The 20,370-nt window shown below is 43.1% G+C and overlaps 1 protein-coding gene and 1 pseudogene across 2 annotated transcripts in view; one reads left to right on the plus strand and one right to left on the minus strand.

Annotated features, from left to right (window-relative positions):
* The window catches only part of FLVCR2 (FLVCR choline and putative heme transporter 2), a 49,380-nt gene that overhangs the window by 18,521 nt on the left and 10,489 nt on the right, over positions 1–20,370 (plus strand). For both annotated transcript variants that reach the window (XM_039883855.1, XM_039883854.1), the window contains 4 exons: positions 5,686–5,827; positions 8,418–8,558; positions 18,975–19,042; positions 20,260–20,363. In XM_039883855.1, coding sequence (XP_039739789.1) covers positions 5,686–5,827; positions 8,418–8,558; positions 18,975–19,042; positions 20,260–20,363 — 455 coding nt within the window. The remainder of the gene's footprint in view (positions 1–5,685; positions 5,828–8,417; positions 8,559–18,974; positions 19,043–20,259; positions 20,364–20,370) is intronic.
* Positions 12,498–12,615, minus strand: LOC120619818 (uncharacterized; annotated as a pseudogene).

Raw genomic sequence — 20,370 nt, forward strand, 5'->3', positions numbered from 1 at the left:
TAAGAGTACAGACTCTAATACAGGTTGCCTGAGCTTAAAGTCTAGCCTTATCATTTACTGTTATATGACTTTGGACAAGCTACTTAAATGACAGTTTCCTCAATTTTTAAAATAGAGATTAAAAGACTATGTGTGTATATATAGTGCATAACAGTGCTTAGGATGGTGCCTATGGCATGGTGGGCACAATGTATCAGCTGTTATTAGTATTCTTACCTTCCCTAGGAATCAAATGGAATCATGTAGGCTACCTAATTTCAGTAGCTGCTGCTTCCTGTATTTTCCTAACCTCTCCCCGCCACCCGCCACACACACACTCCCAAAGGACTGAGGAAATCCAAGAGTGTCAAGGTAGTATAAGCCGCCAGCATAACCACACATTTGAAGACAAATTCTGTGCCTGGGGAGGAAGTCTAGAGTTGACCAGCTGTGACCCTGCTCCCTAAGTTCTTAGAGATCGAAGCTTAGCCTTTTAAATCCATAAACCTCTTTCATGAGTCATTTCTCCCCAAATCAGTGGGATTGTTTTTGTCCCTAAAGTTCTGCTACCTCCTTAATCCTGAGTTGGCCTTTTCAAAAGAAGCCAAGGGCCTGGATTTGGGGATTTCAAAAATACTGTCATATGAGTGGGTTTTGCATGCACATTATTGCTTACCATGACATTTGTCTAGGAGCTGCCTGGTGTTCCTACTTGGCCGGGGGCTTGTTTTTCATGATTAAACTGTTGTTCAGCTTCAGTGTTTCAGTGTCCTAGCAGCCGCCTTGTTCTCCTCATTTCTTTCTGGGGTATCCACAGACTCAGCCCCAGGACCACCCGCTTGAGCCTCCTCCATAGGTCCAAAAGTGGCTTTCCTGCAGAGTGCTGTCATTCTGACCTAGTCCCTTACATTTGGAATCCGGGAGCCTCTATGCATCGTTTTGCCCAGATTAGTTACTCACTGTGGGTGTAAGCAAATGGCTACCTGACACCAAGGAAAGAGAGTGAGAAAGAGGTATTTACAGGATGAGAACAATGTATCGGAGTGTGTAAGCGTGCCTCAGTAACACCGTCTTTGTGGTGTTTAAGTGCCACACATTGGGGGCGGGCGGTGAGTGTGAAGTCACTTACAAGTATTGTACATAATCCTCCATGTGGACATGGTCCTGGGAGATGAAGCTTCAGTGGTGGCCTCCCTGCCGGTGGCTGTGCTGTTCATGCCTGAGACACCAGTGTTAAGCCATGCAGTCCCAGCAGTATGTGGGCATGTTTTTGTATGGAATGGAAATTAGGTATACTGTATTTTTAAGCACATTTTAGTACCCATAAATTCTGTATGGACTTAAATGACCCTTTATATGCTAACATTTTCCTGCATTTGTCTACGTAGCTTAATTTTTTCTCAACGGTGGTCCTGTGTGAACCTTAGCTTCAGATTGACCTTTAGTAAGACCATCGCTCATATACACAGAGGTGTGTAGATACACACATGTACCTAGTCACTCATCATATAAAAATACCCTTGGGGGGAATGGCATCATACCGTGTGCTTTAAGATTGCTTATATGGGTTGATGGGATTTAAGTGTGCGGAAATCCTAATCGAACCCCAATTTATCTTTTATCTGGTACTGATTTTAAAAGGAACTTAAACTATGCTTTTTAAAATAGCAAACTTTCTCTGAGAGCCTTGTCTAGATTTAAATTTCCAAGGCAACTCTTTGTGTGGGTCTGGGCTCGAGGTTTACCTGGAAGTGATGTTTTTCTGACATGCCAGTTAACTGCAGCCCATTCATTCAACACCCATTTATTGAGTAAGCCCTTGTTCTGTTTACCAGGCATCAGACTAGTATCAGAAAAATAACTGAAAACCGAAGGACAAGGAGATCACACCTGCTAGAATAATTGAGGAAAGCCAGTGACGGAACTGACTTTGAGATGGGCTTTGAAAGATTGAAAGAGGGAGACCTTTTCCAGCAAGGAAATTGCCTGGATAGAGGTAGAGACTAGATGATGACAATGTTGGAACTGTAAATCGTCCAACCTGGCTGGAGTACTGTGGACATAGAGCGAAACAGCAGAGATGGAACTGGAAAGGTCGCTTAAAACTAGATGAAGAAAGGCAAGAACGGCAGGCTAAGGTGTTTGGATTTTCGTCCTCCCTCTGTGCAGCACTGAGGACCATGCACTTGAATACATTATGCAGGGCAGTAGAGGAGAGATCGCTGTTGCGTGAAGGGGAGGGGGCAGATTCAAAGTGGGCTTCCAAGGAAGGTTTGGGAAGGCCTGGGACAGGGTGGATTGGATGTGAGAGGGCAGAGTCAGGGGGAACTGAGAACTGAGAAAGAGCGTAGAGGAGCAGCCTGAGAAGGAAGAGGAAGAGAACTAGGGGAGGGTGGATCGTGTGACTACTGTAAGTTAACCAAGCGTGTCTTCGTGAGTCCCGCTGGCTTCTCCTCTCCTTCCTGTCCCCATGGCTGTGTGAGAGTGTATGAGGGGAAGAGCCAGGCTTGCAGATGGGTAGTGAGTGCCGCCTCCATGTAAAGCATTCTGCTGAACAACAGTCCATTCAAACTAACTCATTTGGTCCTCAGGATGACCCTGTGAGCTGGATAGTGTAACGAATATCATCTTCCTTTTGTGGATTAGGAAACAGGCACAAAGAGGTGAATGAACCTGTGCCAAGGTTAGACATCTAGTAACTGCTAGAGCTGGGATTTGAACTCAGGTCATTCTGATCCTAAAGCCTGAGCCCTTAACCACTGTATCAGAGTGATGATGTCTCTGAAGAATATTGAGGTGGAAGGAAGAAAGGAGAGGGGTTCGTTTTAAAATGAACAACGCGGGTGTGAGCTCTCGAGATGGTCCTAGGGAGACCAAGTTTGAAATAAGCCTTCAAGCTGAGGGACTCTACTGCAGGAATGCTGCTGACCCAATAAGAGGACATTTTTGACCCATAGTGCCAGGGAGCCAGTTCCTAGGAGCCCTGAGATCTGAGAGAACATGCCCAACTCTGACCTGGCGACCTTGTCCAGGGGAAAAGAATGAGGCAATAGGGGCTGAGAGTGGGCTCACCTTTCTCTGAATAGCAGAAATGCCTGGGGAAGGAATGGGCAGAGGAGGAATGAGGTTGAGTGGGTGAGAACCTATTTGCTGAGGTGGTTGCCTCCTACCAAGAAGGTCAGGGTCCACCTTGCCAATGGCCTGCGTCAGGAGGATAGGGTGCCTGGGGTCTTAGCAAAGGGCGCAGACAGGGACCAATGTTTCTGTCCCTGTTCCATTAGGACCAAAGCCTTCACCATGGTGTTGACGTAGAGATTACTTTCTTTTGTGGAAGTCCCAGGGTCCTCCCTTGATAGTCTAGGAGTATTCATGACCAGATGACACTTGGGAGGGCAGCTTTGTGCCACGGTTCTGATTCAGCCGTGACTCTGGGCTTCATCGCATACCCATTGTGGATGGAGATGAGGACAGTGGTTCTGTGGCTCTCAGAGCGGATAGAATACATGTGTTGTTTGTGTAGTGGGTTAAATGTGAGAATTCTTACCCCAGATGCAGTCTTGTGGTTTTCTGGGTTCATTTTTGCTCTGCCAAATGCATGGGCCAGGTGATACATTACACAAAGTATGGCTTCTTCCTGTTACCCAAAGCCCTCAGGCAGCAAAGATGTGTTTTTAATTGTGACATTTGCTCTGAAAGTGCTCATGACCACTGATGTTGCAGCAGTTTTTAGATATCACTCTTTGAGTTTGCAGAAAGAGCAAAAATAAAATAGAAAATGAAAATCGAGTCTCTCAGTCTGCCTCTCCATCTTTATTTCTCGAGGCAAAAGATTACTGGGGATTAGGTGATCCTATATCAGGGTCCTTTTGTGAATGAAAGAATCACGGAGCCTTGGATGGTGTCTGATAACTTCCCTCATTCTTGTAAAAGGGACCCTTCAGGATTCTATTTAACTTTGAGATCTCCAACTCTCAGACACTTAGGAGGCCAGATAAGATCTGCAGTGAGCCCAGGTTCCCAGCTATGAAGGCTGCATTTGCCCCTCTGTCTGTGGCTGGTTTTTATCTTCAAAGTCTTGAAGATCTGCTGTTAAGAAGCCGTACTCAACTCCGACAAATCAGTGTGACCAAGGATCAGATAAAGCTCTAAGGCCATAAAATATCTTCTCTTCTGGAGAAGCCTGCTCACTTAGGCTTTTCTCAAGGCTCTTAGCCCAGGACGGCACTGCCAGGCCCAATGGAGGAGGTGCTGGCCTGAGAAGCCAAGAGATCTCTTTTCTCATCTGAACTCTGCTGGAACTTTATATGACCCCGTACAAGTCATTTAACCTCTAGAGCTTAACCTCACTTAGCCTCCCTGTGGCCCTCTAATAATCAAGTTGTCATAGAGAATGACAAAGGAACTTTTAAACCATAACATTCTATAATTTCAACACACAAATATCACCATTCGTATTATCTTTTCTCTTTGTTTTAAATCCCCCCACCGTCACCACTAGATTATAAAGCTCCTTGGAGGCAGGACCCTGGCCATATACATCTTGGTATCTCCTAAAATATCAAGCAGAATATTTTTCACATAGTAGATGCTTTAATGATGTTTGATTTATTGATTATATATTGGCATACATTGGAAGAACCCTACACAGAGCCTATTGATGATGACTTTTGTGAATATTTCAGAGCTGAGAATCCCTAGTGTCCATCCTGAGTGGCTATAATTGACAGGCTGGAAAACCAATCAATATGGTCAGCCGATTGGCAGCTGATGAATGGTGTTATAGTGTGGAATGAAAGCAACTTGGTTCTCTACCTGCATTTTCTTTCATGCACAATAAAGGAAAAGTGAGACCTTAGGACAAAGGACTTATCTGCCTTCACTCTTTGAATTTGAAACTTGCCCGAGTTCTCAGACTATTTTTTAATTTCTGCTTTGGTATTATGTGTGGCAGAGGGGGTTTGGGAGTTTTGTCACAGCTTGTCATTACTGATTCAAGGCATTTCTGACCTCAGAAATACCTAAGTCACATTATCTGTCAGGTCACTTGAGTTTGAACTCTAAGGCAGGTATGAGATGTTTTAATTTTGTGTGTGTGTGTGTGTGTGTGTGTGTGTGTGTGTAGCCAGTTTGCATGTGCCCATGTCCTGTGTGTCTAAATGTATGCAGTTGCATATGACTTCACACTACTGATGCTTTGTCAATTGCTAAGTTATTTACGCAATGAACTTAAGCTTTCATGTTCGTAAATGTGGCAACAACTTTAGGCTTCCATGTCTTACTGAATGCAAGTTCTTGGGGTTATAGGTGTAAAAATTTCCCCCAGCTGATCTTTGAGCTACCAGTTAACAGATTCAGTGCAACCAAGAGTTTAAGTGACACAGGAAAAAGTCAACATTGTTTTACTCTACCGTAGATGGGAGTATAGGAGCCATTGCTCATTAGTTTGCAACCAGAGAAGACCCAGCCTGCGTCGAGAGCCCCAACTATGATTTTTTTCAATAGGTATTGATGGTGAGGGTGGTCAGGGGTGTGTGCGGGTTAAGTTGTCAATGAAAAGAAAGCTCTCCCTGGTGTCCTGAGGGAGGAAACAGTTCCTATTTGGGCTTTAAGAAAGACTGGGATTATGTTTCTTGTTAGGAGTCTCTTTAAATGTGTGCTGTCACCTCTTGGCCATTGGTGACTATGATGACTTTCTGTCTTCTATAGCTTGGAATTGCAATTGGGTTCTTGGTCCCTCCTGTTTTGGTGCCCAATACCAATGACCAGGACAAGCTTGCCTACCATATCAGTATCATGTTCTACATAATAGGAGGTGTGGCCACTCTGCTTTTCATCCTTGTCATCATCGGTAAGTTCCTTAGTAGACTGCTGGCGGGTGGGGAGACAGGAAAGTTCTGCTGGCTTTGATGGAGCCCTTGAACATGGCCCTAGAATACTGTGGACATTTACATAAACTGGAAGCCAGGCTTCTAATAGTCTTCAAATGCTTTAGATTGAGCAGTTGCCCCCAGCACAGTGCTAGCTTGTCTAGTGTGCTTTGTTAGCACCTCAGTAAAAGGTTTATTTGTAATTAAACAGTTCCGCAATATGACCTCACCGGAATTAATGGGCTCGCTGATGATCTCTTTGAAGAAACCCCATGAGCACTTATAATATCACAGGCACTGTGCTATGCATGCCTGATCTCATGTAATCAACAGCCTCGTGAGTGAAGGTACCATTATCAGTCCCATTTAACAAAGAGGAAGATGAGCCTTAGGGGAATTAAAAAAATTATTCAGAGTTAAATAGCTAGTAAGTGCTGGAGATTAAATTTAAGCCTAAACTTACCTAATGCCATACTATAAATTTCTGGAATAAAACAAAACAGAATTAACCCACAAACACTAATAACCTCATAGATTGACCTGAGCATACCTGGGTACCACATTTTTTAATGCTTTCAAATTATATGCTCATTGTGGAAAAATTAGAAAATATAAAAAAGCATAAAGAAAAGGATGACTGCTAATTTAGCCTTGTGTGAGTTAATCCCAACTACCAACCTTAAATAACTACTGTTAATTTTATGTGCATGTACATTTAATAATTGAGATATTTGGTTAATATAATTTTAAAAAAATTCTTATATAAGTTTTGGGTGTACAGCATTCTAATTCAACATCTGTATACACTTTAAAGTGATTACCACCATAAGTCTAACTACCATCCATTATCATAGAGTTGGTGGATAATATAATTTTATATCCTCTTTTATCATCTGAGTAATAGTACATTGGGCTGTGATAAATTCAGAAACAGCAGAGTAGAGGTTTTCATTTTCAGTTAGTCACCTGTCTAAAGGTTAACCAGTTTTCTTCCTAATATCTGAAAGTTCCACTCACATGTTAAAGGTTTCATTCCTTCCTTCTGGCCTCACCTCCAAAGTCAAACAGTTTTATAATTGTGTACCTCATTCAACTGTTCTCACTGTGTCATTCCATCTCCGGGGTCTAAGCTGAGAACGGACTGCCTGATGGCTTCTGAAAGCTGGCCAGATATCTTGCACAGTAGATTTGGTGTTCCTTCACTCACCTTTGGAAAGGTGAGAAGCTGTCAAGCTGTGGATGAGAGCAGGGAGAACAATCCAGCCAGGGACCTTCTTACTCAGCCAGACTTTAATTCAAATTGTAATGTGCCCAGCTCCAAATTCTTGTGTTGTGTCAGCTGAAGTCCTTTTTCTTTGTAGTTGAAATCCGGGAGCTAGGACATTTCTACATTTTGGTATTTTATTATCAAGCACAGATAGTAGTTCATTGAGTAAAGAACCGAAAGATCTTATCTGAATTCTGCTTTGCGGTTGCCAAATCCTTGAGCAAGAACCTGCCGTTGCTGGGGTAAATAGTCACTTGCCTTGCTTTCTTTTCCCTGATGGAAGGGAAGGTGAATAGTCAAGACAATGAATGAGAGGTTCCCAAGAGCAGGAAGTTATCCAGGAGGAGATTACCCAGGATTACTTCTGGAGCAGAAAGAAGCAGGCCTCTGAAGTCAGGGCTGAAGGATTTTTGGTGGTAGGGAGAGGAAGGGAGGGGCGACTTTGATCTTTAGTACATTAAATCTCATTTCTAGAACTACTTCTAAATGGAGCAGGAATGTTCTCCTGTAGTGTGGGGGAGGCCATGTGGTGCTTGCTTTAGATCCAACTGGGGACTAGTTTAGTCAAAAGAACTGGCTAATCTGATCTTCTCCCCAGATAACTGAATAGCATCAGTGCAGTTAAATTGATTGTACCAGTTGTATTGAAAATAGAATATAAAATGAATAGTTTTCCCACAGTCCCTCCCTAGCTCTTCATATCAGAGTAGCCACTCCTACAGTAGAACATGTAAATACTCTTGTCCCTTTGTGAGGCAGATATCTGGTTCAGACTTGGAGAAACTAGGACTGGACTCCTATTTTTCCAATAGAAGAAGTCCTTTTATTTACTCAAGGAATATTTATTGACTGCCATGTGCCATGTGCTAAGCATGGACAATACAATCCTTTTCCCTTTGGGAGGAGATCTGATGCTAAGTCACTAACTGGGCTCCCTAATCTCAAAGCCTCAGCTCTCACTTCCTGTCTACCATGTGTTACTGTTGTGTTTTTTCAGTGCTTTGTGGTATGTTGTTGCTGGTTATAATGGGACTCCTCGATCCTTGAACACTGCCTAGAAGGCCCAAGGATTGCAGCTGTCCAGAGACCATTAAGAAAAAGTAATCAATAGACCATTCATTCAGCCAGCCACAGACAATGGAAAGCGGCTTCAAGAGAGGAACCTGTAAAGGATTTAATTGAAGAATTAATATTTTCTTTTGAATATTAGGAAATGGTGATGGAGTCAGCTATTGTCATGTGTCAGTTCTCCTGGGGTGGGATGACAGGGATGTTCAGTGATCTGTCTGTTTCTTTCCTTCCAGTATTCAAGGAGAAGCCTAAACATCCCCCCAGCAGAGCCCAGTCCCTGAGCTATGCCTTGTCATCCCCTGATGCTTCATACTTAAGTTCCATCATCCGGCTCTTCAAAAACCTCAACTTCGTGCTGCTTGTCATCACCTATGGTAAGGTACAGATGTGTCCACACATCTACAGAACTTGGAATGTGAGACGAGAGGTGTAATGTGTCTGTATGTCTTACTCTTTTCAAATCTCAAATGTGCATGTAAAGTAATTATTTAGGGTCAGCTAGAAGAATCAACTGTGTCTCGGGGGCTTTACGTGTTTTGTAAAGTCCACCTAGAAAACCATTCCTTTCCATGTCAAGTTATGTGGCAAATGCCTGCTAATCCTTCAAGTCTCATCTCAGTATCATTGCTGTAAAGCAGTATTAGGTAACCTTTCCTCTCTTACTGTGCTGTTCCATTTCCAGGCCTGTCTTCTCACTAGACTGTGAACTCCTTGAGAGCAGAGATTTATGTCTTTTCATCTTTATAGTTCCTCAATGGTGGCTGGCCTAGAGTGTATATTGAATGAATGAATGAATGCACACATGCATACATGAGTCTTTTCATATAAACCGCTCCTCAACCAATCTTTCTTCATCTTATAACATTGACGACGTCTTTTTGTTTTTTGTTTTTTGTTTTTAACCTGAATGCAAGACAACATCCCTCTTTCATTTCATTTTCTTGGCTTTCGGTAAGATAAATTTGAATCTTTATGCTGGTGTATTGGCTTGCCTTCCCTGCATGGTGTTTTCTGTATCACTTTCCAACCTTTAATTAGAAGGTTTGACCAGCCAGGGTAAGGACAAACCTCATGACGTTCCATTAAAGAGATACACCCAACTGCACTGCTATCCATCCTACATTTGACCATTTAATCCACCAGTTAGTTTATATGATATAAAAAGAAATAAACTGTATAACTGCATGTTATAGAGTTGTTGACTCTTGACTTTTTATATCATATAAAAAGAAATAAACTGTATAACTGCATGTTATACAGTTGTTGACTCTTGACTTTAATAAGAAATAAGATTGGTTTGACATGACTTATTTTTGGTGAAACCCCAGTTGGCTCTAACTTTGTGTTTTTGATAGGTTCAACAAATTATATGTTTTATAACAACAATAACATTTACTATGTGCCAAGACTTTTTCACATATGCTTATATTTAACTTCCATCACACTCATGTTAGGTGGTTCTATAATTATCCCTATTTAATAGATGAGGAAACAGAAACTCAGAGAGATTGGGTAACTAGCTCAAATCACACAGCTTTTTAAGTGGCAGAGCCAGGATCCAAATGCAGGTTTGTCTAACTCCAGCACCTACATTCTTGATGACTGTTCAGGCCTGAACAGTCATCAAGAATGTAGATGTCTTTAGACATCTTTAGAATTGTGCCATAGTTTCATTTTAGGCTTATCAATGTCCTTTATCTCAAAGTATTTATGTGCTTTAGAATTGTGCCATAGTTTCATTTTAGGCTTATCAATGTCCTTTATCTCAAAGTATTTATGTGCTTAGGTATTAGATAAGAGGTATCATCCATGAGTAGAGAGGCACACCTAAGTTTTTCAGGCACACACAGTATCTAAGTGACCTCTCATCTGGAATAATTCTAGATAACCAGATTAGTCTTCAAGGTTTCTTCATTCTCTCTAGCTTCTCAGTTCTGAATATGTCTCTGCATTCATCCACAGTATAAAGACAACATTTCCAATATTTAAGATGTTCAACTAATGAAGTTATGAGTTGCCTGTTACTGCTTTTAACTGCATTCAAGTGTAGAGGGGACCAGCCACTTAGTGGGAGGCCATTGTGGGGCATATTAGACTATATAGATGGATAGTGAAGCCAGATGACCTTTGGGGTCCCTTCCAGACTCAGAATTCCATAATTCCAAGAACTTTTTCCCTAGAGTTAAACATCGTGAGGGCATTAACTTTTGACCATCATATTGGATCTGACAACATGGTATTTGAGGCCTACCTTGGGATTCTAGGCTAGATGAGTGCATAATAAATTTTTTTCTATGAATGAAAATGGTGATGGTGGTGATACCTGTGCAATGATCCCATTCTAGAGGTTGTAGTTTCCAGGGCTGGAGGCTATCAATGGCAGGGTCACGTCACTGATCCATGAAAGCAAGGAACAAAAACAATATACCAGTAACAGTGTTGTTTCTGGTCATTGAGGGCTCAGCTCTGGGCATGTTGTGTGAGCAAAGCAACTCCTTTTTCCCCTTGTATGGCTGGTTGCTTATATGGTCTTCGATCTGGCAGTGTTGTTTTAATCCTGTACTTCTGAACACTGTTCCTTATTTACTTCATTAAATGATAACCCAGGAAATAAATGGTGTAGTCAGGACCTTAGATAATCTGTTCTTCCATGAAAGCAACAAGAATATTGGCAAGCATTGACAAAATTAATTTCTTCAGAGCTCTTAACCAAAGGCTGGCAACAATCTAAGAGACATTTATTCAAGAAATGGCTTAATAATGGTAAGAATAATGAGCTTTGTGTTTTAACTTGCCCTACTCTGATCCCCTTCTTCCAGGATCTGTGGTAGCCTTGACAGCTAGCAGCCTCACAGACACTGGAGAGGGCAGAATAGTTTGGAGTTCCCTAAAAGTCCCATCACTAGGTCACTATTTGAGCTGTCTGGCAGATCCCTGGAAATGCCCCCATTCAGAAGACTTGCTTTTATTTGACCTGACTCAGCTTGCTCAGTGGGAAAGCTCTATTTCTAGAGCATTTATTGAAAATAGTCCTTCAACATCACAGCTGCCTGAGGTAGCAATACCAGTTGGGGTGAACAAGAGGCTGGCTGAAAATCTTGAAAAAATATCTGGAAACTGAGATGTCCATGGAGGCTTTGAAACACTCCGAAAGCTGTGCACATACCCAAGAAAGACCTGAGCAAGCCCTACCCTCTCACCTCAGGCTGACCTTGGGGCTCTGTGCAAGCAGGAAGTGAAGATTAAGGCAGAGTTGTCACCTGCCTGCTGGATCTCTGAGAGAAAGTCCCAAAACACACACACACAGAGGAGGTCTTTGGCAAAGGTTGGAGACTTATTGGAAATCTCTGTCTAATCATTAGCTTACCGCTAAGCTAATGGAGCAGAAACTTCAGTAGCTGCACATGACAAAGAATACAGATTTTCTAAAATTAGTCCAGGAAAGTCACTAAACAATAATAGCAACGGCAACGAATTCTAGGTACGGAGTGTGGGGAGGGAGGGGTCTCATTTCCAGTGTTGACATAGTATTTAAAATGTCCAGTTTCAACAAAAAATTACAGACGTGCAAAGAAATGGGAAGGTATGGACCATACACAGGGAAACAAAGCAGTTAATAGAAACTGTTCCTGAGGAAGCCCAGATGTTGGACGCAATAGACAAAAATTGTAAATCAACTATTATAAAAAAAATTGTAAATCAACTAGGAAAAGGAAACCATGTCTAAAGAATAGAAATTCTGAAGTTGAAAATATAACTGAAATGAAGAATTCACCAGGAGGCTCAACGTCAGCTTTGAGCGGGCAGAAGAAAGAATCAGCAAACTTTAAGATAGGTCAGATGCAATTATCCTGTCTGAAGAACAGAAAGAAAAAAGAATGAAGAAAAATGAGCAAAACCTCAGAGACCTTTGGGAAACCATCAAGCATATAACATGGATAATGGGAGTCCCAGAAGGAATGGAGGGAGAGAAAGGGGTGGAAGTAAACCACCATTTAAGTTGAACCATCACTAAACTAGAAAGCATTTGACTGTTGTGTGTAGACAGAATTTATTAACATTTTTCTCAAAGGCCTAGGATTATCCGTGTGAGAGGGAGTTAAACTCATCTGGATGTTTTCACTCATTTCAGAGAACCGCAAGTCTAATTTCCATGGTAGAGAATTGGAGTTGGAGCCAGGCACTTTGACAGCAAGGAAACGATTTTTAGGTTTAATCACAGCTTTTAAAAATATTTTACTGAGGCATTACTGTGTGTCGGGCACCATGCTAAGTACTTTACATGCATTGTCTTTCTTTCTTTCTTTTTTTAATGCCTACAGCACCTGGTATTCCTAGGTTGTCTCCCATCCAAGTACTAACCAGGCCCGAACCTGCTTAGCTTCTGAGATCAAATGGGATTGGGCACGTTCAGGTGGTATGGCTGTAGGCATTATTTTTTTAAATCTTCAAAACAAACCCGTGACATAGGTCCTTAACCCTATTCCATTTTATACCTGAGGAAACTGAGGTTCAGATTTAGTTCCGTGCCCACAACTGGATAGATAGCAAGAAATAGAGCTTAGTCATAAACTTCTGTGTGATGCTAAAGCCCACCTTTCTAACCACTGTGCCTTTGCCTCCCCATGCAGAAAGGAGCCTCTGGGAGACAGTGCCAGGGCTTTTTGCTTAGCTTACTTGCCTGACTGGTCTTTGGGTCTACCTGGGAGAGTGTGTCCTTCCTCAGATGTAATCCTCTAGACCAGTTCCCCAGCAGTTGCTTTCTTCTAAGATGTGGATCTAGAGTTCTAGAGTTTTGGAAGCGGGACTAACCTATTGACCAGGATGATGGAGTCTCAGAGGCCTTAGCGTTTCTCTTTAAGGTTTACAGGTTGTGTACCGCAAGTGTTTGGCACTCATTCCACCTGAGGAGCCGTTTTTTATTTTTTCTTTCACTGTCTTTGCTCCAAATTAAAAAAAAAAAAAATTCTAGAAATTCAGCCAGATGCTTTGAACACCCTCTCACTCCTAGATCCCCCAGAATCCCCACCCTCCCTGTAGTTTCAGGTTGGACTTTGAAGAAGAAATGGTTCATACATTTTATATTGTACATATGATGTTCATATTTTCCTCTGAATTAAGAGCATGTAGCTAGGAATCTAGCAAGTGATGGCAGTTCACAGAGACATTTGTTAGACATGGGTGGTCATGCCTTGGAGTAAAAGCTGTGAATGCTGGACTGGTGAGTTCAGAGTTGGCACATAAAGAATAGGAGGTCTGAGTTTGGGTGTCAGCTGTGCCAATTATTGAGCGTACCACCTTCATTCATCCTTTGTCTCTTTAATTACCTCCTTCTCAGAAAATAGTAATAACATTTGCTTGCCACTGCAGTGCTCTGAGTGGAGATGAAAGCTTGTAAAGCAGTTGAGAGTGAAGATACTGCATGCATCTACGTTGCTGTTGCTTTGATAAACATGGATAAGCATGCCGATTTCCTACATTTGTTGGTCTGAACTGGATTTCTCCACGTAGGTAGTAGCTTTTGTGCAGCTGATGGAATGTCCAATATTCTATCTGTAGTGGCTTCCAAGAGTTTCTCCAAGGTGTTGAGTCTGCTGCTCAGAGCTGAGGTACAGTGATACAGTGAAGGCTTCGGGGGAATTCTAGAGTCCATCTCGCTATCGCTGGGTTTTCCCTGTAGCTTTCTGGCCACACTCTTAGAGGTAAGTTTTCCAAAGGGCTCACCCATTAAATTTGAATTTCAGATAAACTACAAATTCTAATTAATATAAACATGCCCTACTTGATATTTGGGGCATATATATGCTAAAAATTATTTATCTGAAATTCAAATGTAACCGATGTACTGTTTTCATTTTTTCTTAAATCTGGCAGCCCAACTTTGAGGGGAGGAGGTACAGAGGTTAGCTTTGTGCTCGATGTTGCCAAACTATCACAGGAATAAGAAACTGCCTCCTCCTCTGGTAAAATAGCCTCCCTACTCCAAGTTTGGCAGTGCAGGAAGATGCAGACTGGAACTAGATTGTCCCAGGGTCTAACAATCGGGGTAGGGCTGATCTTGTGATGTGTATCAGCAGTGAGGGTAGAGTGAAGAAAAAAACCTTTCCTTGACTACGTTCTCTTGGTGTCTCTAGGTCTCGCTTTCACATGGCTTCCTCTAATGTCTTTTTATCTGTGGCAATGGTGTAACAACTGCCATGTTGAAAAGAATTGCTGGAAATTCTCCTCTTCTAAAGAATGTTTTCTTTAGAAGGAATATTTTCCATGTTACCGCCCAGCCTTGCCCCCAATGATCCTGAAGAGTCTTCCAGTGTGGGGCATCCGAACTCAGAGCCTCAGCATGTGTCCTGAGGACATCTTCCCTTGGTGCTCTCAGGGGCTTAACCGGTGCCCCACTTACATGGGCCTAGGGAGGGCACTAACTTACCAGTGGGAATAAAATCCTTCTTGTGATTCCCTGGAGCTTTGCCAAGGTTAGGCTGGCCTTTAAAACAAAGGTTTACTCTAAGTTCAGGAAGGACAAAAGGGAAATCAACATAGAGTAAGGAGAACTCAGAGATAGGATCTGGGATCAGTGTTTCCCAGGCTTGCCTGCTGATAGAATTCCTTGGTGTGCTTGGTTGAATGTGCACAGAGAGTTCCATGCCTCTGTTCTGGAAATTTAAATTAGAAAAGTCTGGATTGATACCTGAGAATATGCTTTTAACAAGCACTGTAGGTGATTCTGATTTGCAGCAGGGCCGAGAACCTCTGAAATAGGTGTGGTATGGGGTCATTCTCATGGTCTTGTAGTCCCTTCCCACCCCAGCTGCCTCCATGTTAACCCCACCACCTGGAAGCCTGGCCTTTGACCTTGAGTATTCTCAAGGCCATTTATTTCCAAACTCCAGTGAGTTTAAGAAATGCCCAGGGTTTGCTTGCTCGTTTTTTTGTTGTTGTTGTTGTTAAAATGTTGATTCCTAGCCCCATGCCAGGAGATTCAGATATAGTAGGCTGAGGGCTGAGCCCAGGAATTTGCATTTTTAAACGCTTAAGGACTTTGGTCTTTGCCAGTGGTGTTTGGACCTGGTTTAAAAACCTGGTCTTGATAAAGGAAAGGAAAAGACACAGAGTGATGACGAGCCCTTTCTGCCTGGCTAAAGCCCACCTCCTCGGTGACTGGTCCTGGGTGACTGATACCAGGAATGACCAAGCTTTTCAGGGGAGATCACATTTTCTCACAGGAGTGTGATCTGACCTGCAGGCTTACCTTGCTGGGAGTCATCATACTGTAATACAGCAGGGTAACCCATATTCTTGTAAAAAGTACTCATGCATAGAGTGGAACATGCATTCTGTTCCTGCCCTTCAGTGTGGGACACTGCAGCTCTTGGTCTGGGCAGTGGAGTGGGTTTAACTGTGTCTAGTAACTTTCAACAATATGGGGATGAACTTCTAGACCAAAGATTGATTCAGAAACCATACATAAGCTCCTAAATCCACTGGGGTTGGACCGTAGAAACAGTTGGAAAGAGTAGCAGCCTCCAGGATGAGCCCCTGCACGCCCCCATTCCTCTGCCTCCCACCTCTGCCTTAGCCCCAATTCGGTCTTATCGCTGCTTGGGAGCAGGAGATGGCTATTGTTAAACCACATTAGTCTAGCTGAGCCAGTGGGTCTCAAACTTGAGCACTATCAGAATTCCCTAGAGGGTCTGTTCACACATGTTTACCCACTCCCAGTTTCTGCTGCAGTAGGTCTGGGGTGGGGTCAGGAATTTGCATTCTCACAAGCTCCCAGGAAGTGCTGATCTGGAACGGATTTCCCTAAACCACTGCGCCCCCATGAGAGTGCTCAGCTCCAGTAGCATAGGTCAGCCCACTCAGGACTCTGCTTCCCTCTGCCTTTCTCAGGGTCATGAAAACGCTGGTGTTTGAGGTGTTTTGTTGTTGTTGTTGTCGTTGTTGTTTTGTTTTTTGCTCCCAATCCTTCCAGATAATTTCCCTCTATTTTCTGTGGATTCTGCCCTCCTTCATCCCAATTGGGCCCCAAGCTGAGAGCAGCCTTCCCACCCAAAGCCACGCACATCGTAGAGCATTCCCTTGCCCCTTGCAGTGATCAGAGGCTGAGAGGGGCTGAAAGAGGTGTGAGGAGCCAGAACTAGAGGCTGCTTTCATCCTTTTCCTGCCCACATTCCGCCCCAACACCCTGTTCAAGCATGTGTCTCATTATGGGCCCCTTGACTCAGGAATGGAATTTCCCAGTGGCTGGGTGTGTGGTATTCGGGTTAGTTGGGTATGCTTGTTAGGTAAGAAGTTGCTGAGAGCCTCATAGTTGTGGACAAAAAAGGGGTTCTGTGGAAAGTAACCTCATAGGGTGATCTGATCATAAATTTTTAACTGAGCCGGTCATGGTGGGTAGTCAGGCCCCTGGCATACAGCTTCTTTAGTAAAAGGCTTCTCTTTGCCTTAAGCCAGCCCTGTCCCCCGTTTCTGTACATCTAACTTAGTGTACCTTTGAAGTGCCCCCCTTTCAAACCCCTCCTTCTAATAGCTGAGCACCACTTCAGACCTCTGCTTCTAAAGCATGACCACCCTCAGGGGAGCACATAATCTTAACTATCCTGTAATCTGAGCCCTGCCTTGCTTTCTCCCACTTTTATGTAATCTTCCTGAATCTCAAATGCATCAAAGAAAATGCAAACTGTTATTTTCTGAAGCATTTCTCTCAGTCTGTTGAAATCTTGTTTCCAGGCATATCCTCTGTTTGATTCAAATACATTTTTGTAAAAATACTTTACAGGTTTTGGACATTCTTACGTTCACGAAGTCCTTGTGACCATTGACCTAGCAGTTGTAGTGATGTTTGGTGACATTTCTTGGTTTGCCTCCCACTGTGGCCCTGTGCCACTAAGGAGGTGGCATTGAACCAGCCTTGTTGCATCCCTGACATGACCTATACTGGGAGAGCTTGGTATTCAAGGAAATTGTCAGTAACCTGAGCTGGGGAAATGGTTGAGAATCAGTTTTATGAGGCTGTAAAATAGAATGATTATGAGCGAAGACTCTAGAGCTGTGTAGTCTGGGTTCAAATCCAGCTCTGTCTCTTACTACCTGTGTGATTGTGGGAATGGTAAGCAAAACTTTCTTCCCCGTTTTGCAGAGGAATTTGACTTTCATTTAACTTTGTATCTTCCTTTGGGAATGTGAAAATAAGTCAGTTGCATTTAGGCAACATTGCTTATAAAAATGACCTCTTGTGATAAAAATGACTGCACCTGGACTGGGAGATCTTTCCTTATCCGGTGAGAAGCCATTCTTTGTGCTTTGCTGAATATGGTGATTCTTTTCACAGACCTGTCCTTTATAGCAGGGGTCCCCACCCCCCAGGCTGCGGACCGGTACCAGCCAATGGCCTGCTAGGAACTGGGCCACACGGGAGGAGGTGAGCAGCGGGGGGAGGGAATGAAGCTTCATCTGTATTTGCAGCCACTCCCCAGCACTAGCATCACCGCCTCAGCTCCACCTCAGATCATCAGGCATTAGATTCTCAAAGGAGCACTGGTACCTGGTGCCGAAAAGGTTGAGGACCGCTGCTTTATAGGGACCCTGGAAGTTATGCCAATGGAGTTGTTACAAGCGATAGTGGATCCTGTCAGGTGTTAAGCCAGAGTGGTTGCCATACCCACCTTTCCCTGCACCTGATCCATCACTTTGGTGGCCAAAGAGACTAGCTTTGGGATGGCTCAATGGACTAGTGTCTATGGACTGGTCCCATTGAAGAGGAACTCCAAAGGTTGCCCTGTCCGAGATCTGTGTCCTATCCTGTATCCTTCGAAGTGGATCTAATGTCAGATGTGCCCAGTGATAGTCTTGTGAGCCTCATTGTTTGGTTAAAACTAAAGACCCCTTGTAGGCATTACAGAGAAACCTCTGTATTTGTTTTTAAACTGTGTGAATTTTTCTCATTGATAAAATGAGGATGATGATATCACCTACCTTCTAGGGTTGTTGAGAGGATTGTAAGGTGTTTCGAACAGTGTCTCGTACATAAGTATGTGCTGCTGCCGCCATCATCATCATCATCATCAGTTATTAGGAAAGGAGGGCAGGAGGCCCTCCCTCTTTTAGGTCAGTCCCAGTCTCATCTTAGTTACTAACTCACTATGGCTTTTGACAGATGCCCTCATCTCTAAGGACACAGATTCTCACAGTATATTCTGGGTTTTCCATTTATTTGTTGAGTCAATGAATTAGGAGAGTCAACTAAATGCTCTTTAGGGTCGGTCCTTTCTGGTTACAAATATAAAATTTTGTGTGATATTGAATCTGAGAAGAAAGCTGAAGGAGGGATGGCGAAAGAGGTGAGAAACCACCTGCAGAGGGAGTGGGGTCAGGGGTCAGAGGTCAAGCAGTCTGGAGAGGACATAGTTCATCAGGAGGAAGCGAAAGGTGTCCAGTAGTTCCACTGACCCTATAGGTCTAGCCAGGGCTTACGGGAGGAATGTAGATGGTTCTGACTGGGGAGTAATATTTCCTAGAGCCCTCGTTTCCAGGGCAGGCCTACAGAGATCAGAGGGCAAGGATGTGCGGCTACTAGGTCGAAGTGGCTACTTTTGGTTGTTTGAGAGTACTTCTCTGAGAAAAATTGCTGAGTAGTCTCATGCTCCCTGGATTTTTTTCCTCTGAGGACACCACTCACAGTAACAGCAAGGAGGAGGATGTCCGACCTCCTGAACCGCTGAGGGGAAGAAGATAGCGGTGGCCCTAGCAGAAGGCTGACCCTAATGCTGTGTGTCTCCCTCCCTCCTTAGGTCTGAATGCTGGTGCTTTTTATGCCTTGTCCACTCTGCTGAATCGCATGGTGATCTTCCACTATCCGGTAAGAGCCCCCTAAGCATGCTTGGCTCTGAGAATGAGGTTTCTGAGTCTGTCTTTGCAGTTCCTGGGGCAGTGGTTACCTCGTGGCTCCCCCAGTTCTAGGCAGTGCAGTATGGTGGTTATGTTTATGGGATTTGGAGGGCAATAGCCCTGGGTCTCAACCCCAGGTCCAGTGGCACTAAACTTGTGACAAGCTGGTTAGAATCTCTGAGCTCGCATTCTCTGTTCTGTAAAAGAAGCATAATTACTTACTGAAAGATTATTTTTAAGATTAAAAAGTAAATAATATTATGTGTGTATAAATACACTCATATCTATCATATATGTAAAACGCATAGCATGGTGCCTGGCAACACAGTAGGTACACATGTACATGTAGAATCATATATGAAATATTTAATTTGTAAAATGTGGGCCAGGTTTAATTTTGAACTTTTAGTTACTCACTTGAAAGTATTTTTAAGATGTTTACAGAACCAGTGAGGTCTGGATGCTGGGAGTCACGAATCCCGGGTCCAACCCTCTTGTGAAAGGACCCCAGGGTCTTATAGTTACAGAGGCAGTGGGTGTTCCAGTTTTGGAGTTTGATAGGTCTGAGTTCAAATCCTAGCTCTGCACTTAACAAATGCTTCATGACCTTGGACTAGTAGGTTAATCTCACTGTGCTTCAGTTTCTTCATCTGAAAAATGGAAAATACTGATTCCTAACGTTATGGTGGGGAATTATGAGAATGAAATGAGATAATGATGTAAAATCCTCAGCATGGTGCCTGGATCATAATAAGTGCTCAAAAATATGTAACTATTATTTTCTCATTCATTTTGGTACTGATAGCTCAAAAAAATCTTAAGTGTGGAATATTCGGATATACATATTTCCCTATCTGTGAAATGAGAATAATAATAAATAAGAGTTGCTGTAAAGATTACATCATTAAAAAAAAAATCTACCTAAAAGTGGTTTTAAGGACAGAATTTTGTTCATCCCAGCATCCAGTGTTGTGTACACACACCTAAGGTTATATTATGTTGAGAGGAGCAACTATTCTAGGGTTTTCTCCCCACCGGCAGCTTCTTAAAGGCCACCTTGTTATACTTTCTGAGAGCTGGCCCTAATGAAGGCTGAGTTATTTGCCTTTGTCCTCTCACTTCTTGGTGACTATACTGTCTGTGTCTTGTGCTTTCACTGGGTGATTATTGGGGCTATGATTTTCCCAGGGGGAAGAAGTGAATGCTGGAAGAATTGGCTTGACCATCGTCATTTCAGGAATGCTTGGGGCCATGATCTCAGGCATTTGGCTGGATAGGTCCAAAACCTACAAGTAAGTG

Source organism: Pteropus medius, unplaced genomic scaffold (assembly GCF_902729225.1).
Source record: "Pteropus medius unplaced genomic scaffold, Ma_sr-lr_union100, whole genome shotgun sequence".
In the NCBI taxonomy this organism is placed as follows: domain Eukaryota; kingdom Metazoa; phylum Chordata; class Mammalia; order Chiroptera; family Pteropodidae; genus Pteropus; species Pteropus medius.